General features: G+C 37.0%; 1 protein-coding gene across 1 annotated transcript in view; it reads left to right on the forward strand.

The window, feature by feature from the left end:
• MRPL3 (mitochondrial ribosomal protein L3) overlaps positions 1 to 19,594 on the forward strand; it is a 32,081-nt gene extending 12,487 nt beyond the window's left edge. The window contains exons 7-10 of the mRNA XM_076331062.1: positions 6,913 to 7,021; positions 8,822 to 8,899; positions 9,915 to 9,992; positions 18,959 to 19,594. Of these exons, the coding sequence (XP_076187177.1) occupies positions 6,913 to 7,021; positions 8,822 to 8,899; positions 9,915 to 9,992; positions 18,959 to 19,108 (415 nt within the window). The 3' untranslated portion in view covers positions 19,109 to 19,594. The remainder of the gene's footprint in view (positions 1 to 6,912; positions 7,022 to 8,821; positions 8,900 to 9,914; positions 9,993 to 18,958) is intronic.
• Positions 19,595 to 20,099: the final 505 nt, after the last annotated feature.

The following is a 20,099-nucleotide window of genomic DNA, read 5'->3' on the forward strand; positions in this document are numbered from 1 at the left end:
GCTTAGTCTCATACTTGGGTGGGGTTTGGTTTTTCATTATTTTTCAGAATACTGTATCCATCGTCCTTAGTTACTGTACCTGTAAGTACAGATTTCACAATGTCACAAAAATATCCAAGCATTGCTTCAGTGAAGGGCAAAAAAAGTTATCTTGGGAATGATTATAGCATTGAGCTATAGCACTTGGGCTGCGCTGGGGGGGCAAAATGAGAACATACTTCATGTTGTACTTGTGTTCTGATCCCCCCTCAAGAGGAGCCAGCTTCTCCCTATTGAACAAAGAGGGAACTTGGGGAGGTTTGGTCCACAGGCTGAAACGAGCCTTCGTACATTAGTCTCTAAAGTCCCATTTTCAGAAGTGATGTAGGCACTTGAAAGATCCTAAGCTATAGGGGCATTTTGAAAAGGTACTTAAGGATATAATGCTGGGTTACAGTAGGGAGCAGAGATTGACTTCCTCTCCTTCCTCCCGCAACTTCCATCTTCCTGTTTCAAACCATTATGGACTTAAAAGACAGTAATTCCTAAAAACTTGCTATCACCGCTAGTAAAGTTTTTGGAAATACTTCTACATGAACATGTACTTTACATTTTTAAGATTGTCAGTAATTTTGTTTTACTGGAGAAAACACTGAAGTGTGCAATGTTTGAAATCATATAGATTATAATAGTGCTGTTGTTAATAGCATGACTAATTCTAATTATTCCTTTAAAAAGGAAAGAAAGAAAACTAATGTCACCTCAATGAGGAGATAATATAGTGGAATATAAAGGATATTATAATTTTTTACCAACTCTTAATGACTCAGATGAGCAAGATATCCTTTTGTATGCTTCCTTCTGCCAACACGTAAATCAAAAATACGGTCCTTAAAAATAAGCAAGCTTTTCTTAGTTATCATAGCTTGAACAAACTACTTGCACTACGTTTCAGAAGTCTTGGTTAGCATCTTGATTTGGTTACCAAAGTATAGGGTGGGTTTTTATGACTGTCTGCTTTTAAACTTTCCTTGCAAATGTTTTTGTCGAAGTCTTTTGAAATGTTTTGATTCATTTATACCTCTGTGAAGAAAAACACTTTCACAGAAAAGAGAAGGTTCAGTTAAAGATGTATGCAGTTTGTTTTTATCTGAAGTCTCGTAATTTGTTCAGCACAGCATGAGTAGCTTTTAGAGCACTGACAGTAGGCAGTGCGTCCGCATGCTGTCAATCTTCTTTAGTGCTGAATTTTTTCCTTAGTACTTATTTTCAGCAATTTAAAAGCTCAATCCTTAAGTTTTATAGCTGTCTAATGACGAAGACTTTTCCTCAGTGTTTCAGAGGTATGTTTCAAAAATGTGTAAAGGCTTACTGCCCTTTTTGGGACAGCAGTAAATTTCAGAATTCCTGTGGTCTGATGGTCTGTTTTAGCCCTGATACCTTTGAGTTAAAATGCATAGCACCGTCCAGAAACGCTTCTCTCACAGGCTGCGCTTCTGTGACCTCTTTAAGCTGGCATCGTAGAGGCTGCTGCCCAAAGGGGAGGCGGTGCTCGCTCCCACAGAGTTCCCTTTGGCCTCCTGGCGCTGGTACTGGTGACCTGAGTTGCATGAAGGAAAAGATCAGCGTGAGATACCTGTATTCTTCGCTGGGTTAGTTTTCAGCTGGATCGGTTGCACGCCCCAGCTTGCTGATCAGCTGAGTGAGCTTCTGCACTAGTACAAAGATAACCAAAACATGGGGATGGGGAGCGGTGGGGCCGTGCCTTACAGTGGTAGCCCAATGCATACAGCATGGAGATGGAGTTGTATTATACTACCTTTTTCTGCCACTTCATGACCTGTTTCAGGAAACCTTTGGAACATCAGAAATTTTACCACTCCAAAGAAAAAGCCAATACTAGTTTTGTTTGAAATGTGTCAGAATTAAGTGGTGATTCTGGTGTGTTTAGTGGTTTATTTAAGCTTTGCTAGGTTAACAGTGTAATCTGAGCCTGAAAGTATGCTCTACAATTGTCTGAAATTATTTGACTAAGTAGGTGGAATCCTTTTCTTCTACAGCATCTAAATAATTGTCTTTTAAATTAGCTAAGTTTGAAGAGTTAGCAGCAAACGAAATTGTTGCTTAATTAGAGTGCTTTATTCCAGCAGCTTTCTAAATGAAAGTTGGCTCATTAGGTACCGGCATTTTATTTGTATCAAACCTGGAAAATGAGGTTTTGTACAAAATTAGGTGGTTGACCTGAACAGCTGCTTTCCTGCAGGTGAGACTAGAACAACTGTGTCTAATTAAACTCTATTTTTAATTCTACAGAAAAATTATTTTCCTTTCATTTAACATTTGTGTGTCTGTCTTTGCGTATCATCATTGCTGCCTGTGATTCCATTCTGGGATTCAGGTAATCATGCTTCAGTGAAGCTAAGTAAAGTAAGTGACTGAATTCCACGTATGGAAGAACAGTCGCATTATACATATCAAGTCTAATAAAGATAGGTCTCGTGCATGTGTTTTTGTTCAGATACGGTGTTTAATGTTACTGTTGTCAGAACAAAAATATATAGTCCTTGATTCAAGCCAAGACAACAGGTACAAGATGTCTTATCAAGAAATCGCAACAGTGTAAGTAGGATGACAAATGTTCTACTTCAATGTAGGTTCTTGATTATCATATCTCAGATACTGCACACAACTTGATTCTTTCAGAGTGGAATCTAGATATTAATTCTGTTTAATTAATACATGGTTCTGGATTAAGATCTCACTTTGACAAACCTTAATGTTTTTTGAAAATATCTGAAGTTGTCAGTACTATGCCTATTAAGAGATTTTGGAGTTGTAACTCTCCTTATGCATGTTTGAGTTTGTTCTAAATTAGAATTGTATTGTGTTTCTTTTTAAAGATTTCAGACTTCAATGAACAAGGTGTAGTGGGATGGCAGTAGTTAGGACTTTTCGGGGGGGAAATCGGGGATTCTTTTGATGCATTCTTAAATGAAATTGTGGTGCAGATCATCATAAGAAAAGTAAATCCCGGAGAGGTATGTGTTTGGTTGGTATCTTTTTACATGTGTTGGCTAATGTGAAATTACATAGAATAATGTATATAGTATACTAAAAGTAGTGTATAAATATATAGTATACATAAAATAGTATGTATTGCATATATGATAACTATATGTTTTAATCTTTTGATTTGGCTAGCTCACACTAATTTAATGTTATGAAATATTTGTTGGAAATGAACTCACAAGACTTTTTAAGTAATAAAAGATCCAGTATTCTTTTCGGGGATTTTTCTATTTTATTCACTTTTGCAAAATACTGGTTTAGGTTTAGTTTCAATAATTATTTTTCTTGTATTTTATTGGTGAATATTTGCTGAATGCATTCACACCTAGTAATTTTTAAGAAGGGTGAAGAGGGCAGTGAAACAATTTGAAATTAATAAGTGACACTAATAGCTGATACCTGGCATCTGTTCAGAAGTCAAGAAGAATATATTCTTACAAATATTTGTTTGGTTTTTTTAAAATTAAAAAAGTTTAAGAAAACGGTAAACTGTATAAATCCTTCTCTGGTTTTCTATAGTATTTCTTGAACACCATGCATCTTAAGTTCTCTTCCTTGTTTATATAAGATGAATATTCGTTTCAAAAGCACTTTGCATTTCATACAATTGGAAGAATGTAAAATCTTTGCATTAGAAATACAGGTGAATTTTGAGTCATGGAAAATTTATTCATAATATTTATTTTTTTGCGTATAGTAGAGAAATCCACCACTTGCCTGAGAACAGATCGCAGTCACATCAAGGTGGACTTAGGCTGGAAAAACACTATTCTTCTATAATGATTGAGGTATATTGGCTGAGCTGCTAAGTGCCTAGTTGAACAGTCCTCCTTTCTAAATTTGATTTAAACAGTTGTTAGTAGTTCCTTACTTTATTTTAAACTTGATGTATGATTTACATAATCCTGTAGTTTTTATTGTGGTTCCAGCTTTATTTCAGATAGAGCATGAGTCTAGGAAGAGCTACTAACTGTCTGTGTAATTGTTTTTCATCTTGACATGTGTTTAAAGAGCATTATACATTGTTTATTCTTTTAAAGAAATCAAAAACTCCGAAATGAAATAAAACTAGAGCTTCTTCTTAATTAATAAAAACTTGTTTTTGTTTTCAGTCACGATGGTGACTGAATCATGTTGAATGGAGAATTAATGTTCAAAAAGTCATAAGATAAAGTTTATTTGTAGGTAATTCAGAGATCTTCAATCAGTTCTTCACAAATAAAAAATGAAACTATTCTAAAAAATTACTGAACTACTGTGATGAAAGAACCTTGGTAGATAATAAAGCATTATACATTGTGAAGTACCCTAATTTCAGCATTGAGATATCTTTCCTTCTAGCCAGAATATTTCAGATGTTGGAGATTTCTTTTCATATTCCAGATCAACAGATGCATGAGAATTTTCAGGTTTCAGGAGCACTCAGATTTCAGAGTGCTCTTTTTTAGTCTGGCCACACATTCTATAAATTTCCTAAGGCTTCGCTATTGTAAAGTCTGAGTCTTTGTTCACTGGAAAATACGTGTGTGATTGGAAAGACCAAAAAGTAGATGAGCGTAGTCTATTGCATAAATCATTAAACACTAGCATCTCTGTCTTATGATATAATCGCTTCTTTTTCAAGATATCTTATAGTATTTGATGAAGTAAAATTTTTTTCGAAATGCATCTCTTACTAGTATTAACTATTTCTTATATTTTTATATTTTATTAAAAAGTACAATTTACAGTATTCTAAATTGTTCATGTCGAAAAATGAACAATCTGAATGAAATATTGAAGTGGTTTCATGACATCAGGCATTTATGCTTCTTGATTAAAGTTGACAGTACTGTTTTCTTTTGAAATGGTAGCTTTCGATGGTTGTATGGTTTTCTCTGAATTGCAAGTACATTTCTGCAGCTAAAGAATTAATCATGCCCCCAGTCTGCTCGCTCTGGTAACTGCACAGCTGTTGTTATGTGACCCACTTGCAGTTGGTTTTGGAGAGTTTGCTAATTCCATCTTCCAGCTAGAGGTGCCAGAAGTCTACTTGGAAAACATGGCCAATAATAGAAAGTTTTGAAGAAAAAATAGCATTTTGGCAGGACAGATACAAGTTTTCCTATAGCTTAGTTTCTGCTACATATTCCAAAGTTACTAATCCCTCAGCAATCTGCAGACATAGAAAAAGACAAATTTTGAGCCTCTCTTAAAGCGTGAGTATCTCTCAAACTGTTTCTTTACAACTGTCGCTGTTCATTACTGCAAGCTTTTAAAATAAGGTGATTCATGAGAAACTGGTGGAACAAAGCCTTACATCCTTTAGATTTCTGACTGCGTTCCTGATCTCAGGTAACCCTGGTCCTCCCTCCTGCAGGTGCCTTCAGCTCCCTCTCATGGCCCTGACCCTCTCCATATCCCCGTGTTGCACCACTCTCTGCTGGCCTGGAAAGACTGTCTTGCTGGCGGCAAGCTCTTGCATGACTGGCCAGCTGGCAAGCCAAAGGAACATATCACTACTTTGATCACGTTCTAGCATTTCCTTAGTTAGTTGTAGGAAAGGAGCAAAAAAACCTCAGTACTCTCTAACCAATGATTTTGATCTCAAACAATTAGGTATCTTTCTTCTGTCCCAAATGTAACTGGAATTGACCACTAGGTTTAGAGCAGGGAAAGGGAAAACAAAGAGGCGGACACCATGGTTGCACAAGTCTCGTTTCCTTATGGTTCTGTGGCTTTAGGGAGTCTTTCCATTTGTGGCTGGTTTTGACCGTAGTTTGACTTGCTCTAGGCAACTAGGCCAGCAATCAGAGGAGAATTATTCAAGTGGAAGAGGAAAGAATCCAGTTTTTGTGAATGTTGGTGCTTTCCACATTTGTATATTTTCTCTCGTTTTTAATGGTAGTGCTTTTCTGATCAGGGGAGTCAGCAAAATGTAGTCCATATATACAACGGGCTGTAAGCATGCTCACACCCGGTTTTATTTTCCTGTGTTTGGCTGGAAGGTTCTAATGCTTGAACTAATAGGACCATGACATCGCAAAGTGCATTAGTAGAGAAAAAGATTTCTGTAAATTGGAGGAAAAGGATCATCTTATTAGATTAATTAAATAATCAGTGCAGCCATAAACCCTGTGGTCAGACTTTTCCTATTGGAAACAGACAATGTTGGTTTAAAGACACATTTTAATCAGCTTTTCTTTTGTGCAGTGGTGAGGCAGTTTTTCCTATTGAGTCTGTCCCTGCAGTAAACAGAGAACTCCAAAACCAGTAATACTATCATGTGCCTCAAAGATTAAGGCATGGGCACTGACGATACATCTTAGTTGTTATTCTGGTTTAGACCTTATTTGTCAGATGAGTACAGATCAAAAGAGTTAAGTGTTTTTACTACACATAAAACTGTTTTCACGAGATGAGCCTATTGTAGTTTGGAAAAGAAATGTTCCTTGGCTTATTTTTATGCTAGTCTAAGCAGCCATCTCTTCCCTCTTGATGCTTAGGGCCTTTCATTAAGTTTTGGTATGCGTTGTTATACAGTTGCTTTTTATTTGGGTTTTTGGGGGGTTTTTTTGGTGTCCAGTCTTGGTGAAAGCTTCATTACACTACCGTGTATTGAGACCATCACAGCAAGGAGCATTTTGTGTTAGCCTTTTTGCCTATTTGACTCATTTCTAGTGCTTCTTATTCTCCAAAGCAACATTTAAGTATTGCACTAGAATATGTTTATGGTATAAAATACAGATTTTTTTAAAAAATATTTGCTGAGTTTTGCTAAAGGTAAAAAGATCATGAGCCTGACTGAAATTATTGTTTCTTGCTAGAAACCCTATTTTAAGTCTGACTAACCCAGGTTTGTTTCTTTATTATTTTTCTTTTCAGAATTGGTAAAGGATTTCAAGGTGTCATGAAAAGGTGGGGATTTAAAGGCCAGCCTGCTACCCACGGCCAGACAAAAACTCACAGACGTCCTGGAGCAATATCTACCAATGTGAGGATTCTTACTACTTATTTCTTGATGTAAACATTCTTCAGTATTTTTAGAACTGCTTACTAAAAATGAATGATTTCACAATAGCTAGCTGTTACCATCTACGCTGAGGTAGCAGAGAATCCCAGCTGTTTCAAAGGAAGTTCAGAAAACTTTATAATGAGCAATGCAGATAGCTGTTCTCTTATGTCTCGATTTCTGAATATTCTGTATTGCTGATAAGTAAGCAAACATTTTAACTGAACAAGTGTTGGTATTTTGTAGTATAGCTGAGAGAAATAGTCTTAATGCTTCAAAGAGAGTTCTAAGGATCTTTTCTCACAGCATTTATAGATTGGAAAGGACTCACTTGTTATTTTATACTGCACATATTGTACTGTTCTTTGGAACCCTAGTTGCTTTTATCACCTTGCCTGGCTTGTGGAGCTGCTTTATGAACTCTTTCATTCCCAAAATAGTTTGTTCGCTTCTTAGCATTTTTAAGCAGAGTAAAGAGTAATATTTTTAAGTTTCAAACTCTAAACAATATTAGTTTAAAAGCTCTTTGGAACAGATGCATTTAAAACTGTCCCTATAAAGGTTGCACAACATTTAGGCTGAACTAAGAGGGATTTTTGCAAACTAGGTTTGTTATACAGAATTAAGACCAACTGAGTCACAGTACTGAACCTGAATTGTCTGTAATTTTCCTGGAGAAATTAAAATAAGCATTATTAATCTTTTTTTAATTTTTAAGAGAATAGTAAAAGCAAAAAGGCATCGGGTAACAAAGGTAGAGTAATTGAGACTGTAAAAGCGTACAGTACTGATTTATAGTCCTTCATTTCAACTGGAAAATGAATTCTACACCTGGCACTGTTTTGGAAATAGGTATGATGAAAAGGAAACAAGGTGAAACGATGCAGTAGGGGAAAAACAATGCCTTGATTTTTATTTTCCAGTCTAGTGTTGACCACCTCAGATATTTTAGTAATCCTGCATTGTTTAGTACAGAATCATGTCCCTAGAACTACATTGCAGCTGATTTCCTGAAATCATGATTTTCACAGGAGTTTAAAATACATAAACATTATTAATGAATAACAGAGTGGTGCAGGAGACTGAGACAAATCCCTGGATAATACTGCAGAACTGAAAATTATTGCACTTATTCCTGCCTTTTCTTTTCCAACTTTGTTCTCCAGGTTATACCCAGCCAAACAAAAATGGGATACAGAAACTAAGCAATAGCAGCAAATGTAATAAAAAATTCTGTTCTTAAAAATACACGCTTTAAAAAAATCTGGTTTACATCAGTATAAAACTCATGGATTAGGGAGAGGGGAGAAGCTACAGTGTATCTTACTTTTGGCAGCCTTCCAGGGCGGGACTGCTCTGGAGCTCTGGTAGCATCAACAAGTAGTTTCGGTAAGTTTGCCACTTGCTGTGGTCTGTGGTGTAGGTGAGAGTCTTGTGTTGACACGGGTTTTCGAAAAAAACCTCTTCTTGTTTATCACTAAGTGAAAATATGGGATGAGTGAAGATTTTGCTCTGAATCTAGAGACGCTATGTGTTAAGCAAAGCTAGAATCCCTTTGTTGATACAATGTATTTATAGCAATTTTGTGACTGAGGTCAAGTATTTCAGATAACGTACCTAACCTCCAGCAGGAGGCACTTAAAATGCTAGACAATATTAGATATTTTCGATATTAGATATTTTCAACATTGGAAATACCAGCATATTTTCTTTCCTGTTCTTCTTGAGTTTGTAGATGTACCTCTTGCAGTTACATGATTTTTTGGCCTTGTTTTTATCTAGAAAGCTGCCAAAGTTTATCGCGGAAAGAAAATGCCTGGTAAAATGGGTAACATATATAGGACATCTTTTGGATTAAAGGTGAGTTCTGAGTGTACTAGGATGTGTATAAGGTGGTTGCATTGCCAAGCAATGGACTTAGCCATGTAGCCTTGTGTTGGTGTACTGTCTGTCATTTCTGTCAGAATCCAGACAGGAGCATCCTGAAGTATGCAAGCTGGAAAGACAAGAGCAGCAAATGCGTGCTCCTGTCTTCTTGTGGCTTACAAATAAGTTACCTGAAAACCCTTTGAATATGTGCAGTCCCTGGGGACTGGGATTTCAGGTGATACCTCCACATCTGATGCGTTTTTCACTGTGTCCCTTGATTTCTGCCTTTGAAGTGGGAAAACAGTCAGGCTTTTGGTGACCTTCAGTGAATGTTTTCATGCCTATTCCACTTGTTCAAACCCAACCCAAGTCTGAGTTGTTTGAAGTCCTAACTTTATTATGGTCCTTCACTTTCATGTGCAAAAGGGGATTATAGTTTCTGTCTAGATTCTGATGTGTGCATAGCTGCAGCAGTTCCTGGGCTATTACAGCTACTGTTCTCTGTCTCTGAAGGCAACCTCTGCAGTTTGCACAAAAAGCATATTAGCCTCTAGTTTGCAAAAAAGTGTGCTGCTGCTCTGCCCTAACTAAAACTATTTTTTTTTTTGTAACACGAAATGTGCATGTTCAGTTGGGCACCTCATAGAATTAAGAAATTAACAAATGGTCGCAGCAACATTTTCATGAGCGTATTTGTTTTAATTTGTCAGGTGTGATGTTTTTCAACAGCTGTTGCTGTTAGAGGGAAAAGAGACTTGGGAGCTTCGGTTGGTGTGATGCTGAACAAAGGGCTGCCTTACCAAATACAGACTCCTGCATTAGAAAGCTGTGCACTCAGAGTAGCACGTGACTGAATTTTGTGGCAACTTCAGGCCTGTGCAGAACATTCTTCTTCCCCGGAATACCACCTCTAGTTAATCAGTTTGTGCTTTGCTGGACTACTGTTTGTAAAACTGGGAATAGTCTCTAAAATGAGCTCCATGTCTGGTGTTTTTCTGTCTCCTAGGTGTGGAGGATCAACACAAAACATGACATTATTTATGTAAATGGGTCTGTTCCAGGTCACACAAATTGTCTGGTGAAGGTATGTTTGCTAGTTTCAACTTACTGGTACTAATGATTCCTAAGCTCTCTCCAACTCTCTCCTTATAAAAGGAGAAACATTGGTTGAATGCAGTCGTCTTTTCTTCAGAGTCCCATCTTGTACTATTGAATTAAAGGGCAGTAGGATCAGTTCTGTAAAAGAGAGTGATTAATAGGGGCAGTGGGTCACCACTTACTCTAAATGGCTCTTTCTTAGCTTTGCACTGGGGTTGTGCACCCATGTAGCCTGTGATAAACCAACACAGTCACTGTAACCCTGTGGTAAGTGTCTCAGGGCTAGGTCCTTCTCCTTTTAACACTAACCTGCGTCAATAGCATGATGGTGAGATTTCCAGAATATTATTTAAGGCCTGTATTCATGAACAGAAATATACAGCAAGCACTGCTTTAAAGGTTATTCAAAGCATTCCCATACACAGTAGCAGTTACCTTTCCAAGGAGCAGTTGAGGTACAGGAGGAGACAGCTGGAGTTCACAATAATGATACGAGTTCCCTTTGCAATCAGTATAAATGTGTCAGTGGTTTTTTTCTGTGGTGTTCTACAGAATTAATATCAAATTTTATTGAGATTGTTTCAGGATTGTCTATGAAAAACTGAAACAATGAAGAGTCTAATATGTGTTCTTACAATGTAAGTAATCCACATGCAAGCAATAAAAGTAAGGATTTTTAAGGATTATTTTCAAAATAGCCTTTTCTTTCTATTGAGATATATTCTACACATCTGCAAGCACAAATTATTTGGAGGAAGTTAATTCCTTTCTGACTTAGCAGATTATGGGGTATCCAACATCTTTATTATGAATGATTGTAAAGATTTTGTTGTACATATACCTATATATCTAATACATAGTTTAAAATCCTTGTAAGTATTGTAGGGGTTTAAATGATCCAGTTCTTGAAAAGTTACAGAGTTCAGAAAGTTCAGGTGTTTTCAACTATTTTATTTTGTTCTTGTCATATTTTACTATGGGCATCCAGTTTCTGTTACGTATTTCCTGGTTGTGGAGCAGAACTCCACAGTTATTGGGCATTAAGTAAAGCAATCCTAGCTTTCAAATAGGTGTTTTACACACAGAAAAATGAAGTTTGTTGTTGTGTTTCTCTCACTGGAAATAAGGCCTTTTTTAATGAGTGAGGTATCTCTAAACTGCTGTGGTTGTAATGTCCAGCCCAAGCCTGGAGAGTAAGTTACACGTTTCTCTCCCAAAATAGTGAAAATCAGTTAACAGATGTCCAGGAGAAGTAGTTTTCAGGATAACTTCTGCAAAATTACTGGGCACGGCATCAGTGACTTAGAATTAAGACTAGTTTGACTGGCTTTTCATCCATATATCAGACTGAATGACCTTTTCTTTGACTGTGTTCTAAGTATTTTTTCTAATTCTGAGCCATGAACCTGATTGCTATATGTTAATCTGAGGTTTAATTAAGTGTGAATTTGTTGTAGGATGCTATTTTGAAATTATAACTTATGTACATAAGCAATATAACGTAGCTGAAAAAATGAGTAACGTTTGATGCCCAGACTTTATTCTTTGACCTTAATAGTACTCTTAAGCAAGAGCTAATTGTTGCAAAGGGTTGTGCATCTTGTTCTAGTCATGCTGTTAAAATCCACGCTTGTATGGTTTAGTGGCAATTGCATGTACACATCTCTGATGTCTTATCTGCAAGGATACAACATTTGATGAAGCCATTGAGACTCTGAATGCAGTACCTATTTCTACCAGGTCATAACTTTTATTCTAACTAGACTCAGTAAATTCATTTTTTGATTTCTGGTTTTAAGTGAGTGTTGTGGTTTAACCCAGCAGGCAGCTAAACACCACACAGCTGTTCACCCACTCACCGCCGCCCCCACAGTGGGATGGAGGGGAGAGTCAGGGAAAAAAAGGGAGTAAAATTTGTGAGTTTTGGTAAAGACAGTTTAATATGACAGAAAAGGAAGGGAAAATAATGATGATAATAACGATAAAAGAATATACAAAATAAGTGATGCACAATGCAATTGCTCACCACCCGCCAACCGATGCCCAGGCAGTTCCCGAGCAGTGGTCACTGCCCCCCGGCCAGCTTTCCCCCAGTTTATATACTGAGCATGACGTCACATGGTATGGTCACCAGTTTGGGCCAGCTGTCCTGGCTGTACCCCCTCCCAGCTTCTCGCTGGCAGGGCAGTATGAGAAGCTGAAAAGTCCTTGACTAGTATAAGCACTGCTTAGCAACAACTAACACATCAGTGTGTTATCAACATTATTCCCAACCTAAATCCAAAACACAGCACTGTACCAGCTACTAGGATGAAAATTAACTCTATCCCAGTTGAAACCAGGACAGTGAGGTAAGAAAACAAGCATTTATTAAACACCTGTAATATAAACTGTTTTTAAAAGCAAAGCTATGTGTGTTAATGCCACACATTCTTATGTACACTGTGAAGATCTCATTTAAACAAATCAATGTCCCCTTGCTAATCACACTGCACGCTTCTGCTTGGAGAAGAGCCTACTGGAAGTGTTAAGTGCTTTCTCTCATGACTGGGTCACTTCCACCTTGTTCTTCCACCTTCTCTTTTTCTTTACTCAGACATTACTCTTGCCTAGGCTGGAAAGCATCCCTCTTACCACCTTGGATTTACTGGCTTTGTTCTGAAAGCAGTCCTGCTGTTAGCTTTAAAAAGATCCTTGAGGCAGCAGTACTGCCATAGTCAACAACCTTGTTAACAGGAGGCTGTTGGGCCAGGCCATCTGAGCATATGCAGTAAACAACTGTGTTGGCATCTGTGATGTGACGAGGATAATGGACTTCGATTGCCATGGCAGTCTGCTGCATACCGTTTAAGTGCTTGCCGTGTCCAGGGGTGATTTCTGTTCAGTTCACACACCATGGATGATGACTGGAACTTTATCCTGAGACCAAAATTTAAAATGGCTCCATTATGGGTTTTTTTTCCAAGTAAACTTAATCTGTCGTTAACAACTAAGTGGCAGAAGGCACTTTTTTGATTGCTTTACATGATGTCTACAAGATGTAGCATCTGTATTAATTGTATTTGCAAGTTGCCTTTTTATGAAAATGTTTCAAGTCATAGTTACCTGCAATTTAGAAGTCCGAGTGTCTTCATGTATGCGTTTTGGCTTACACATTTCAGAATTGCAGCTAATTCCATTATTAGAAATGAGGGTTGAGGATCCACGGGAAGAATAAGGGATTTCATCCCTTAGACTTTGATTAACATAATACAATATTTGAAAGGTCTTGATTAAAGTGCTCCATATTCAGACTTTCATGGCTTTTTAGTAATAAATAATCCTGTTTTGAGATGAAGGTACAGTAGTAGATATTGTTACTATAGGAAATAGATTTTTAAAAATTGTTTCCACTCACGTAGTTGGTGTTTGGAGGGAGTATGTAGTCAGCAACAGTTCATTCTAATTCTTCGAGCTGGTGAATCCATTCTGGTTTTTTTTCTTCCATAAGCCATAGGAATTACATATATTAATTAAAAAAATCTTCCCTTATATTGTCAAACACATCTCTGAAGAGAAAGCTTTAATTAAAAAAGAATGCAAAGCAATACTATTTGGTATGTGTTCCCTAATTTCTGAGGTTTTTTCTCCACTTAATCTTGCTGCACTCATCTGCAGTGTTTTTAGCTTGTGTCTTATGCCTTTCTTCCAGGGCATTTTCTTCTTTGCGTATAGACTTCGACATCCTATACTTTGTTGTATATTTGTTTGGATCTATAGTTGGGGAGAGAAATTATGGGATATTACTGTTCATAATTACTGTTCATTCCACTAAATACCTGCCTATAATTAGGTAGGACTAATGTCTAGGGGATATGGATCCATCTGTCTTTGAGCTCAAAAAGTGGAAAATCACATAATACTTTTCTCTCATGTGTGCCTCTAAGAGGAAGGCATTGGTGTTCAGGACCCACTCCGTGTTGCTTGGTAACCATTAAAACCACCTTCAAGTCCACCTTGAAGCATGTATTTAGTTTGTATGTTATGTATTTTTGGAAACTTAGTCCATCAGCACTGTATCCAGACTGAGATGAAGCACTTACATTTTTCAAGTTTCATTTTCAGCAGAAAAAGTGCACCATAGTAGGATTGATGGATTCCTGGTTTAATTAGAAATCAGTTTTCATCTGATATTGCACACTGAAGCATGCAGGTGAATAACTGACATAAGTAATGTTTCTAGCCAACTGGAAAACTCATCAAAAAAGCTTACTTTAGCAGAGATTTCTTTCTCAATGACAAGGTCTAACAAAATTAAGAAACTTTAGCACTATGCTAGAATGTATGGAATTTTTTCTGTTACAAGAGTAACATCACAGAGTAAGCATCTGTAAATTATTGTGTTGTGCCTATCGAGATAGCCTACCTCAGGTAATACCTGTTTCTCTTGGTGTATCTTCTTAGATTACAAGGCCTGGGTTACCGTCTGTGATGTTGATCCTCTAGGAAAAAAGTTAATAGTTTTTTCTTTTAGAAGCCTATGACTCTCAATTTCTCTCCCAAGTATATTGTCAAAAAGTTATCTCTTCTGTCATTCATCAGAGAAGCACAAGACTAATTCCCTTTTTAAATAGATGCTTTATAATGGAGGGGATACTGTAATATAGTATATTATAATACAGGATGTTATAGTTTATATTTGATAATGTTTTATACCTGTCCTAATTTTAAGGCACCTGATTTTCTTAGGACATTCAGTGTTGATCACTTTGAATATACCACTTGTAGTGAAAGCAGAAATGCTGGCAAATCTATGTAACCCATGGAGAAGTCTGTAGTAGTTTGCATCCTACTTATTTTGTATCACGCTTGCCAATGTTATTGTCTGTGTTTCTAGCAGCTGGTGCCAGAGTTGGGTGTGCTGAGCTCAAATTAGGGACATGCAGGAGTAGTGTCATGCCTTGACTTCTTTCGTGTTCCCTGTCCAGTACCTTGGGCCTCATGATAGAGTTGTGTGGAGGGGTTTTTTTGTTTGTTGTTGGTTGGTTGGTTTTTTTAAGACAAAATAAGGCTGGTCAGGAATGGATATAGTTCTTGAATTCAGTTTTCTGTTTAGCTTCAAAAATAGCATAGAAGCTGAGCTAGGTAATGTGTGATACCCGAGGAGATAATTTCTAACATTCTGTATATTTAAACACATTTTCCTATTTAGCAAACAACTTGCATTCTTTGCTGTGGTTGCTAACACAACCTGAAGGCCTGTTAAACTGCAAATGTGAGTTGTGACTTAAGCATCAAGTTTTGATGCCTATTTAAGACCATATTAAGTATTTCGGGCCGATAGATTTCTGAATTTGTATTTGTTTATACTACCTATTATGCTGTCAATATATGGGGCATGCATATGCGCAGTTTATTAAGTGTCTGCAAAACCCTTTATGACTGTTTTAAAGACTTAGTGACAAAATCCCCACCAGCTCCAATTTCTGCTTTCTCTAGTATTTTTCTCAATAAAATACTTCACAGAGAATATACTGTAGTATATATACACTATTATATATGCTATCTACAGTATAGTGTACTATAATATATAGCAGTATTAATATAGTAGTTTAAGCAAGCCAAGTGTTTATGTTATATTGAGTTATACAGTGAATGCTTTTATGGATCGTAATAACCAGTTGGGCGCTCAGCCTGATTCCTTCTGTGGGTGAGAGCTAAATTCACAGGATTTTAGTAACACAGAGCATTAAAACTTATTCTGATGAGGTTCCTCCTTTTGCTTTTCCTTTTGCTTTTCCTTTTGCTTTTCCTTTTGCTTTTCCTTTTGCTTTTCCTTTTGCTTTTCCTTTTGCTTTTCCTTTTGCTTTTCCTTTTGCTTTTCCTTTTGCTTTTCCTTTTGCTTTTCCTTTTGCTTTTCCTTTTGCTTTTCCTTTTGCTTTTCCTTTTGCTTTTCCTTTTGCTTTTCCTTTTGCTTTTCCTTTTGCTTTTCCTTTTGCTTTTCCTTTTGCTTTTCCTTTTGCTTTTCCTTTTGCTTTTCCTTTTGCTTTTCCTTTTGCTTTTCCTTTTGCTTTTCCTTTTGCTTTTCCTTTTGCTTTTCCTTTTGCTTTTCCTTTTGCTTTTCCTTTTGCTTCTCTGTGTACACGCTTACACAGACAAGTGTAGCTGCTGCTGCATACCATACCACAACATACCCTTATGTTGTGAAATTACTGTGCAGGAATCTGAGGCAATACATACCGAATACCTTTGGTATGCTGCATCCTTCATAAATGTAAAGGAAGTAATTCAGTAATTCTCTTGAGAAGACAGATAAATCATTCCATGTTTTAAGTTGCTAATAGGTACTTTCAGATGTAAAATAAAATTGAGGTCTTCCTTTTGATAGGATTAATAAATAATACCTGTCTAACAACTTTTGAAACTTAGAAGGGAGAAAGAGGCGTGTTCGTTCAGTTTGGTAGTGATGCTCTAAGATGGTGCTTCAGGAGTAGAACTTAAATTGCATTTGAAAGCAGTGAATGTATAACAAGATGGAAAAAGAGCAGTAGTTTTCACCAGTCAAAAGAAATACTGTGTCAATTATACCAATCAAAAGAAAGAGCGTATCAGAACAAAATAATTTTAACATCAGATGTGGCTCGTGCTTCTGGGATCTGTCAAGCTTCTGAGGAGTCTGGAAGGGGCAAAATGAAACAGTATTGTAGTCCTCTGAAAGCAACAATGGTCTGTTGAAAATATTTCGTAAGAATCTACTTTAAGAATTCTCCTTATCGCACAAGAGGCACTATCTGCAAAATGCCACTTGACGTTAATATGTAAAATCGCAATGTTAAGGCTGAACAGAAGTCTTACATTTATTTAGATAACCTTCAGTTAAGAGCAGATTTATTACTCCTAAGTCCTGTGATAAAAAGTTGTTTTAAGAAAAGGAGAAAAAATTAAATTCCTTTCACTTTCCAGGTGTCCAAAACTGCCTGTGATGACACAGCCTGTATGTAACAGCACATGTTATTTCATTATGAGAGTAATCCAAAATAACAAAAAAGTACACATGAAAAACTTTTTAATAAGATACATATGAAATAAGTAAGTTATCAGAAATAAAATTATTCTTCCTAATATTATTGTAACTCGTGTAGAGACCATGGGGGTTTTTGCTGTTGACAAAGAAGACTTACGATGTGTAGTAGGATTAGGGAGGAAAAGAGAAAGGGGCAAGGGAAAGAATAGGTAACTGGTGAAGTTATTAAAGCATGTTTTCATATAGAAAAAGAAACAACAGCAACGTATTGAAAGGGAAGGATGACTTCTCGGCCTCCGCAGTTCAGATGGCACTGTTGAAGCTATCTGGCTGTGTTTCCTCTGAACTCACTGCTGCCGGAACTGTTGCAGCAAAGATCTTCGGACTTGGACCTCAGCCTGGTTTATTCCATGTACATATGTAATGAAATTGCTGTCTGCCCAGGCTACAGGTACTTCAGTAGTTACGCATGGCAGTTTACAAGTGAATAGAGAACACTTTTAATAGGGGGGTGTCTGGTAGCAGAGGAATGATCGACTCGAAAAGCTAAGCAGCCGTCCTAACCAATACAACGTGTTGAGCCCTTTGCCCCCTCGTTCTTAGCAAAAGGTTTTCTTTTGTTTTGTCAAGCCTGCAGTTAGAAAACCGTTGGAACTTCCTCGGCGGGGAGGGGAACCAAAACAGTTTTTCAGAAGCTGAAGGTTAAGTCAAATTTATTGTGCGCTTCATCTGCAGGAATCCTCATGGACTTTGGGAAAGGCTCAAGTAATAGCAGATATGAATCTGGTAAATATAGTGCTGTCAGAACAGAACTGTCAGTGGGCATAAAATTGTTTTATTTAATTTCTGGTATAAATCACAGTTGTCTTATGTGAGGTTTTTGTCCAACCAAGTAAGAACAAGCTTCCTGTTCTTTAAAAGCCCACCAAAAAAATAAGAGGAAGAGCTTATCTTCTCTATACTAAAATTTTGTCTAATCTACTTGTAATTTTTTTTTTTTTAATCCAGTTGAGTATAGTGGCTGAAAGAGATTATTACAGCTCAGGAGGAAGATCATATGTAACAATATAGAAATGAAGAATTTCATTTTAAATAAAACTTCATCGCTTGGGAATTTGTAGCTCTTTTTTTCTTCAGATACCAGCTTTCTATCTTCTACCACAGACAAACTGCTTTTTGCTGATAATTCTAGCTACTAATTTTCTTCAGAGATTGAAGTTTCAGGGGCTAGATTTTAAATCTTTTCACATGTAAAGAGGTCAGTAAAGGAAGGTCATTTCTGTGTAGCACTACAGTTCTTGGAAGTTAACTTTCTTAAAGACTCGTGTTCTACAAACTTGGGTACTGATTCCTGGGTGAAGAATTCTAGATGCTTAACTCTGCAGTCCCTGAATAGCTCTGCAGTAGCCGGAGGGACTGAGTACAGCACATGCACATATCTTTGCAAAATTAGTTGCCGTAATTAGTTTGTATCGTAAATACAGAAGCATGTCTTGGTTGTTGAAGAGGTGATTACACTGCATAATATAACTTGATATGTCATGTAGGAAAGTACTGTGGAATATAAACAGTTAAACAATCCATACTTACACACTTTTATTTTAATAACATTTTAAAATATTGAGCAATGAATTAATGAGAGTAGGTTTTGATTCTCTCACAGTATGATACAAGTGATAAATTCTCTTTGGGTGTTTTGTTTTGTTTTGCTGTTTTTTAAAAAAAAAACTCCTTAATGACGGGTACAAAATGTTAAAGTCAATAGCTGGGTCGATATTAAAATAACTGATGATTATACATGGAATTCTTCAGATAAACAAGTGTAATGTGAATGCTGTTGGGTTTTTTTTTTATGCATGCAAGGTGATTTCTTTAATCTCTAGTGTATCACTGTCTGAAAGTCTTCTGGAAGATTTATTAACCCCACCCTTCCCCCTCCTGCTTTTTAGGTCAAAGATAGCAAATTGCCTACTTACAAGGACTGCAATAAAAACCCTCCATTCCCTACGTTTTTTGCTGATGGAGATGAAAAACTACCAGAAGACTTGTACGATGAGGAGATTTTCCAGTTCACGGATCCATCTGTCACATATGCATAATGTTCTTCACATCTTTGAAAAAACACAATTTTGTTATTTTCATGAACTTTGCAATGCTGTATAAGAGTAAACCTATGAATTGCAGTCTAGCCAACTGACTTGAACACTTCAGATCTTGCCATTTTGGTCAGGTAGTAAGATTTACTACTGCCTGTTTCAAACCTATATTTAAAGCAGCAGGTGAGTCTGAGGGGAAGGTTGTAAAGCACACCAAACAGTTTCTCTACAATGATCTTTTGCCCTCTGTCACAGGCTGTGAAAAGTTACGCGTTGCTGAAAAACTATTGTTTTCAAGATGGTTCCATTTAATTTTCTGAATGCTACCAAGCATTCTATTTCTCTTTTGTGGAAAGTATTCTGGCCAACTCTGATAATCAAAAGAACTTTCAAATCTGTTTTGGCATCTGGGGGGATAGATAAATCAGATGTGAGTCCAACTTTGTGAAGAATAATCCAAAATAAAACAGGAAAATGCATTGCTCTGTAGCAGCATGGGCTTGTTTTGTTTCCTTCTTTTCACCAGAGCTCTTTCTCTCCTTTTGCTATAATGTTGTGTTGAGTTTAATGTAGCGGATACCCAACAAATTTTCTAGAGGGAAGATGATGCCAACCACTGTCTGTATCTTCAGAGAGTTCTGGCAGTGTGTACGGTGAGGGGGTGTTCGGATGGGAAATGTTCAGTACCGAAGCAGCACTAAGACTGAAGTGGCCACCTGTTTGTCGCCTTCGCTGACAGCTTGTTCTGAACTTCACAGAGGATCCCTTGCATGATCTCTGGAGAAATATCTCCGCATCTACAGTTGTCTCTGTATTGGATTCTTATGCTGTTACAGGCGAGCTATTACAAGGAAAACAGGCCAAATATGAGGGATTTGTCTTTATGATAATGCTTATTTTTCTTCTACCCCGCCTTTCAATAATAGCTGGAATCAATATGCTCCTTTTATTTTTCATCTTACGTGATTTACTATTTATAAGTCTGATCTTTTGA

The sequence above is a fragment of the Aptenodytes patagonicus genome, chromosome 2 (assembly GCF_965638725.1).
Source record: "Aptenodytes patagonicus chromosome 2, bAptPat1.pri.cur, whole genome shotgun sequence".
NCBI classification, from domain to species: domain Eukaryota; kingdom Metazoa; phylum Chordata; class Aves; order Sphenisciformes; family Spheniscidae; genus Aptenodytes; species Aptenodytes patagonicus.